General features: G+C 45.1%; 1 protein-coding gene and 1 long non-coding RNA gene across 2 annotated transcripts; one reads left to right on the forward strand and one right to left on the reverse strand.

Annotated features, from left to right (window-relative positions):
• Positions 1-7: 7 nt before the first annotated feature.
• Positions 8-1,039, forward strand: LOC116378395 (uncharacterized). The gene is made up of 2 exons (XR_004212297.1): positions 8-140; positions 212-1,039. It is a non-coding gene; the product is annotated as an uncharacterized LOC116378395 (long non-coding RNA).
• A 1,245-nt stretch (positions 1,040-2,284) lies between these two features.
• On the reverse strand, positions 2,285-7,424 carry LOC116378394 (exportin-1-like). Its single transcript, XM_031840264.1, has 5 exons — positions 6,484-7,424; positions 5,890-6,024; positions 4,936-5,095; positions 4,752-4,848; positions 2,285-3,703 (listed from the first exon to the last, which is right to left on the reverse strand). The coding sequence occupies exons 1-5, from the start codon at positions 6,503-6,505 to the stop codon at positions 3,557-3,559; spliced, it is 561 nt and encodes a 186-aa protein (XP_031696124.1). The 5' UTR covers positions 6,506-7,424; the 3' UTR covers positions 2,285-3,556.
• Between the last annotated feature and the right edge of the window lie 39 nt (positions 7,425-7,463).

A 7,463-nucleotide genomic window follows, 5' to 3' on the forward strand; every position in this document is an offset into this window, starting at 1 on the left:
GTGTGTGTGTGTGTGTGTGTGTGTGTGTGTGTGTGTGTGTGTGTGTGGTTGCTGCAGCCTACAGGAGGTATCTACGCCAGACTGGAAGCGCAATTTAAGAGTGTCGCTCAAGCCAGACAGAGTTCAGAGAAGACACCCAGGTACTATTTCTGCACACACAAACACACTCATCATCATCATGTCCCATTCAATAACTCTTCTTTCTCTGTAGATCTAAAATACGCTACGCTCAGATCCGGACCACATAAAGGACCCGATGGGGAAAAGGCTGCTGAGCTGTCTAAGAGACGGACATGAAAACTGACTGAGAGAGAACGAAGAGGAAGAGGAGAGATCCTTCCGCGAGGGCTCAGTGCAACAACATAAATTCCCGCTGGCACCCCCTCCCACCCTTAAAGCACGGCCTCCACTCATATAACCCAGCTGTGGACTCCTCACCCTCGCATTCTTTGTCAGCCCCCCTCCCTCCCTCTGGGCTTCACTCAGGTGACTTCGTTATTGATCACCATCAGCCCGTCACTCAGCTAGCTCCTTATTTGTGCAGCTGTGGTCAGTCCTGGAAAACAAACAAGAGGTCTGGATCCAGCTCAGCACGAAGGGAAATGCACTCGATCAAACTTCTCCGTGTGTGTTTAGGATTTAGTGTTGGAGCTCGGCCAGTTTCTGCAAAGGACAACATGGGAAATGCTAGTTTATTATTTTCTGTCGTCTTCCTGGAAGATCTGAATGATTCGGATCCAGTAATCACCAACAGTGATGCCGAAGGCCGGATAGGGAATGACACGCTCACCGCTTCGACGCGGCTTGTTTAGGTTAAGACGCCGATCTAGACACATACGAGTTGACTCTGCACTCGCATTTATGGTCTTCTGGGCAGATGACAGACGCTGCGGTGTGTTGGGGGGGGGGGGGGGGGGGGGCTGGGCTCTCAACTATCAACTTGGCCCAGTTTGACCGCAACCTGTCAGCCGACCCTTTGCTCCAACTTAGATGATGTCAAAGAATTTAACGGGGGTGGAATAAAAAATGTAAATGCTGATTATACTCCTTTCACTGTTTCTTTCTTTCTTTCTTTATTCTTTTAAGACCTTAGTGGGCCTTTTAGGTCTTCCCTGAAAGCCTGTTTGGTGGAAACGGTGTGAAAGTCCTGTGCAGAGGGGCTGGTATGCGCCACTGGGTAGAGGGTCAGCCGCTGTCCAGTGGGTGTGCTAACCTGGCTCTTCCTGTCTGACTTACTCACAGGGGTATTAATAACCCGGCCTGCCTACAGCGAACGGAAGGAGGAGGCGTGGAGTGGGCTTTTCTTTTTTTATTGGGTGGTGAAGGGGGGGGGGCTGCACTACCCCAGCTGTCCCCTCTTCTCCTCGACAGCAAATGCCGAGAATGGCTGAGGATCTGGGTCAGGAAGCGTGCGTGCGTGCGTGTGTCCGTGTGTGTCCAGTTACAGCCCGACTGAATTATGGTCCCAGAGGGTTCAGATATTGGAGCATCAAGGCAAACACGTGAACTAATAATTACCAGGAGAAAGAGATGCTGACTCCACGAAACCATGCAGAAAATAGAAGTTGTGTCCCCAATACGAGCGAAAGGCTTCCTTTAAAGGGGGCGTGCAGCGGGACAACCGTTCAGGGTTTTGACCCTAAAACAACAGAAGACTCGCAGCAAACAACTTGCAAACATTCAGTGCCTCGTAGTGGGAACCGCTCCCTCTCCGGTTGCATCGGATGGGCGTTCCAACACATCGGTGGCGAGGCGTCATCACAACCTTTAATGTAATACCAGCATGTTAACGGGGATTAGTGGCGGGGTCGGTTCACACAGCGCCGACCTCGGCCAAAGACGCCGCAAGCGGAAATGTCCCGGGAACAACTGCGCTGGACGACAGATGACACCCGTCGCCGTCGTCGTCGTCGTCGTCGTCATCATCATCTGCTGCCTTTCCTTTTAGGATTTCAGGTCGAACTAAGAATTTTACCAAATTCGTTCAGATGCAGCAAACAATACAAATAGTTCATTCTCGATGTGGATAAATGCCTGAAATAGAAAGAGCAATGCCCCCCCCCATGTCTCAGAGGAAGAACACCACATTAAGCCCTCTGCCAACATGTGGTCAGTTCACCTGCTCCAAACTCTTTTTCAGACTGCAGGGTTTCGACTTCAATTTCACAGATAAGTGTAAGAACGAGTCTAACTTCCAAATCAAAGGTAAAAAAATGAACACATTTTGGAGTCGAGGGTGAAATAAATACCATCTTATAAAAATGAAACAAAATCCGAGCGAAGGCAGGGTTATAAAATTCTCAGCTTTAATCAGTTCAAAAAGTTCACAACAAATGGAACACCTCGAGAAGGAGAATTTGCCATTAGAGATCGGGTGCTTATTTGCATTTATACATTATTTTCATAATTAAACCTAATTTCCTAATTTGCTCTCCGGTCAGAAAACCCCCCAAAAAAAACAACCCTTTTGTTTTATTCGGACTGAACTCAAACTAGGTACAACTGAAATAAAATGCAAAAATACAAAATGAAAAGTAAACCCAGTTTTATTGGTTTTCACTTTGCTCTAAAGGTAGCGTCTTGGAGCACTGCCGCCTGGTAAACAATCTAAATTAGTACAATTCAAAAAATCTCAAAAGCCATCTGAGTTAAACAGGAGTTGTTATAAAGATGCAACCAACTAAGAACCCATAAATACCTCCGCCACTTCCTTAAAACATCCCGTTGATGAAGGCTCACACATGAGCAACAATCCTCTTAGAGGAAAACAAAACGCTGATGTCGACTCGGCGACAGCACACACGCACACACACCCACAACAAAAAAGAAACAATAGAATAAAAAGAAAAGAAAAAAGAAATGTTCCCATGGTATTAAAGATGCTATACAATTGGGATGATATGCACATATTTCGGTTTTGCTTTCCCTAAAAAGAAAAAACCTGCCGGCAGCAGTCACACACGAGCGGGACTCGTGAGCGGCCGATGCCGACACGCGGAGCAGCATCTCTCCGCCTTCATTCATTAATCCTTTAGATTCACATTCTCCCACGATGCAGTGGGGCACCGGATGGCGCGTCCGCCGCTGAAAGACCACTTCCTGTCCGTCACACCACGGGTCCAGAAACCTGCTCAGACTGTATATATATATATAAACAGATATATCAGAAAAAGGGAAGAGCTGGGGTAAAGAAAAAAAGAAAAGAACGTGGGAGGTCGAGGGAACAGAAGGAAAATAAGATGGTTAAGTCTAATCGTTAGAACCTCATCATGCAGGTCTTGGGATGGACCGACAAAACGGAAGCTTCGAGTAACAGTTCTGGAAAGATATTACACAAAAAAGTCTCCATAGAAAACGCAGATTATGTAAAAAGGGCCACAGGGTGACGCGGTAATCATGTACACGTTGTTGGCATTGTTTTGGTCAACAAACATCCGGTGGGACGGCCCGCGGCCTCCCGCCACACTCAAGTGCGTCTCTTGGGTTCCGTTGTGTTTGCTGTGGTTAGGGTTGATTTGTTTGTTTGGACTACTGTACAGTCTGACGGCGCCGCGGCTCAGTCACACATCTCCTCGGGGATCTCGTGCGGGTTGAGGATGCCCGGGACGGACATCTGGATCTTGTGTTTCTCCTCCTGGGCCTGACGAAGCGACGCCTCCCTCTCCTCCAGGAACAGGTCTGAGGTGTCCTCGCCGGCAAACTCCTGGAACGGCAGAACAAGCAGACGCTGTGGTTAGCTCTCAGAACGGCGGACTACAGTACACCGCCATGGATGCATCCTCTCTATCCACTGATCCTAGAGCAGGATCCAACTAACGACTACTTATATTCATCAATTCACTTTACATTTAACTGATTGTTCTCTTTTAGTTTAAACTTAATCCTTCGACAACCAGTCAAGTTGCAACTTTCCGGACTCCGAGGTGACATTAAAGTGTCCAAAACACAAATCTATTTCATTTACAAAGATTTAAACCAGTGAAAACAAGCAGCAAACAGTGAATGTTTAGCATTTTCACACAATAAATGACTAAATAAAGGACGAACTGCTTATTAAAATTGTTGACAATAATTCGGATACCAGTGCTTCATTGATAAGCTGTCGATGTCTCACTGTGTGGAAGACACCATCGTTCTGTTATTTGTAAGGCAACATCAGGCTCGACTTACACACAGCATTGTGAACTTTTTACAACAAAAATGTAACAAATGAATACAAATAGATATAAATGTATATCCGACAACACTGAAACCCGATCCAGCGATTTGAGTCAGTATTGGATCTCTACGCATAAGCGATTAACAATCCTGATTACGTCTCAAAGCTCAGTTTTAGCGCTAATTTAAAAAAAATTATAGGCGGGAAAATAACCACAGAAAAAAAATCCATGGAGCCTGACAGCTGAAAAACCACATCAGTCGCCATCATACACCGTTTTATTCCAGCGACAAGCTGACACAGCCGCACACCTTCAGTCCACTTAGCAGAACAACCTGAAATATGTTATTTCTGGAATCGGCAGCCGAGCAGTTCGCCATGTGGAGCCCGATAACCTCTGTGAGCAGAGACAAAGACGGAGGCATGCAGGGCCTTGTTCTGGTTAGTTCAGCTCATCAGCAAACAAAACACACATGGACATATATCCCATTAAATCAGCACCAAGTGTAACTGCTGGTGTTCGTCTCTGTGGTGACACCTAGAGTAGCGGATGCCGTCCAAAGCGACTCACGACTGAGCACGTTGAGCTCACCTTTATCTGCACGAGGAAGTCCCGAAGGTGCTCCTTGAAGGCAGGAATATCCTGGTTTAAGCTGAACAGCCCGGTGACAAACACCTTCACCTGAGCACTGATACACACACACACACACAGGGATGTTAATGAAAAGTGTTTGACACAGCAGAGATTGTGTGTGTGTGCGGGTCGGTGTACTCACTCTTGTAGGTGAGGGAAGGCGGTCTTGAGCAGGTTGGCCACGTACTCCTGGATGAAGCCCTGGTTGTTGGTGGGGCTGGACGGGTTCAGCACCGTGGTGATCTTCCCCTCCTCCACCAGGTTGAACATGTAGGCCAGGATGGAGGCGTGCATCGTCAGGCCTGCAGGACACACACACACACACACACACACACACACACACACACACACACACAATTACTGAAGGAACTTCATTTAAACATCATATCGCAAGTTTCTACGACAGAAACAAATGCCGTTTTACTTTTGCTGCTCAGAAGAAATGAATTCAAGCGACTGATTGTGGTGATGTTTTATCTTTGCGTGCTAGATGCAGTATTTCACGCTTCGTAACGATTTATCTCCGATTGGGGTTTCCGCACACATCTTTGCTGTCTGAATGAGAACGCTGCTTTGTCCTCTTTATAGATCTGTAGAATGCAACACTGGTACATATTTCTGTATGAGGCCATAGTACATCAACTGCCTCCTTATTTCTGCTGACGTTAACTATCAGTAGATAATGCAGACAAATTATATTCATTATTCCTGGAACCTGCATCGTTTTTGGTGAAAGTGCTTTTAAAGTTCCTGGTGTGAGCTGCACTTAAAGATGGATTATTTTATCATTATTGAATCATTTGAGCACTGAAGGAAAATCATTTGACCGTTACAATTTGCTTTAAGTCAGTCGTCTCTTTTATGTGAAGTTTTTTTGTTATTTTTGTAACTTCTGTTTGTGTCGCTTATCTGTGTTTTTATGATGCGCTTGTGTTGAACTTTTACGCTGCCATCTTGTAAATCCAAATCTCAATGGGATCATCCCGGCTAAATAAAGGTTAATCCTTAAAAGAGAGCGTTCAGGTGTCCCCACAGCTCATGCCTGTGTGTGTGTGTGTGTGTGTGTGTGTGTGTGTGTGTGTGTGTGTGGACTCACCAGCAGTATGCGATGTGTCGGTGACCACAGAGAAGATGTGTTGCAGGATATCGCAGAAGTACGTCTGGTAGAAGCTCTGCGCGGCGGCTTCCTCCTGGGCCACGTTCTGCAGCAGCGTGTAGAGAATCTGCAGACCTGGACGAGCACAAACACGAGAGCTTCCTCACATCACGGCCTCACAAAAGGTGCATTAAACCCGTACACTACTGCAGCAGAGGGCAAACTTCATCTCAAGTCATAATTATGAGAAGAAAAAAAAAGTCAAAGTGATGAGAAACTCAAAACTACTAGATGAAAAAGCCATACTTATGATATAAAATCATAATTATGAGATAAAAAGTTGAAATTAAGAAAGAGAAAGTCATAAATATGAGTCAAAATGATGTGATACAAAGTCAAAAATGATGACAGGCGGAAATGGGCTTTCATAGCTTTTAAACAAATAGATTTTATCGTGCGATACATTCTGTCCTCCAGACTTGATACAACACAACACCTGGATTGTTATATAACATTTAGTATTCATGCTCCAGGCACTATATGAGCTCAATGTCAACATGAAATATGTGTGTGTGTGTGTGTGTGTAGCCCTACCAGTATCAGCCACGTTCCTCATGGTGTGTTTGAAGGCCCAGATGATGGAGTCCAGCACCAGCTTGAACTGGGCGGGGGGGATGGCGAGGAACGCGGGGAAGCAGTGAGAGTTCACCGCTTGCAGTAAGTAGAAGAAGTGAGTCCTGTGCTCGGGGAACTCCTCGAAGTTCTAGCAGAAAAATAACAAGTTGTTCAGCACTTGTTCCTCACATGTTGCTCTAAAAGAACATTAAATAACTGCAGTCAAATATGAATAATATTGTCACACTTGCACAGAGTTACATTTCTTTAAACAACATTGGTCCCATCATACAATGATACACTAAGAAAGTTAACCCTTGAATGCCAGTTTGTTTACAACACAGAACTATATAATAATATAGTAGAACATAATAAAATGCAGGATTTTATGCTGGTAGCGGGATCTGGTAGCCAGCGATTCAAAACTTAAAAAGCCAAAAAAGTCCCTAGTGCAGCACAAGGGTTAACTCCTAATATATAACTCTTTATATAACACAGTCTGTTGTTGTTTACAAGCCTGAACTTGCACTTCGGGGAGAGGTTTATATATCGTTTATTCAAATGAGTTGGTGCGGTGCTTTTCTTTCATGTGAAGTATCACCTGTTAGACACGCGTTCCACTTTCAGACAGTCTGACTGTACCAAGTATAACTTAATACATATTTTAGATGCACACAGTAGGTTCAAGGGTGGGTTGCTAAAAAGGGAAACGCAATAATTGCCCCGGGGTCCAAAGCACATTGTGGCCCCGGGCTCCCCTAGTGGATGAATCCGGCCCTGAATAGGTGAGCTTTTTATTTCTAACATGAAAAATAAAGCATGGGATCGTTCTCTGCAGGCTCGGACTGGTCCGCCTCCAACGAGCAGTTGAGCAACCTGAATGACTGACAATTTCTCAACCTGCAACTTATTCTATAATTAATAGTTTTTCATTATATATACATATATATATATACATA

The sequence above is a fragment of the Anarrhichthys ocellatus genome, unplaced genomic scaffold (assembly GCF_004355925.1).
Source record: "Anarrhichthys ocellatus isolate YVR2014 unplaced genomic scaffold, GSC_Weel_1.0 scaffold2525, whole genome shotgun sequence".
Classification (NCBI taxonomy): Eukaryota; Metazoa; Chordata; class Actinopteri; order Perciformes; family Anarhichadidae; genus Anarrhichthys; species Anarrhichthys ocellatus.

Bases quoted from the DNA above. Each gene is read 5' to 3' on its own strand.
- LOC116378394 (XM_031840264.1), bottom strand. From the start codon at position 6,505: ATGAGGAACGTGGCTGATACTG. The intron at 5,096-5,889 runs GTGAGTCCACAC...TGTGTCCTGCAG, and splicing joins CGACACATCGCATACTGCTG to GCCTGACGATGCACGCCTCC. The intron at 3,704-4,751 runs GTGAGCTCAACG...CTGCCGTTCCAG, and splicing joins ACTTCCTCGTGCAGATAAAG to GAGTTTGCCGGCGAGGACAC.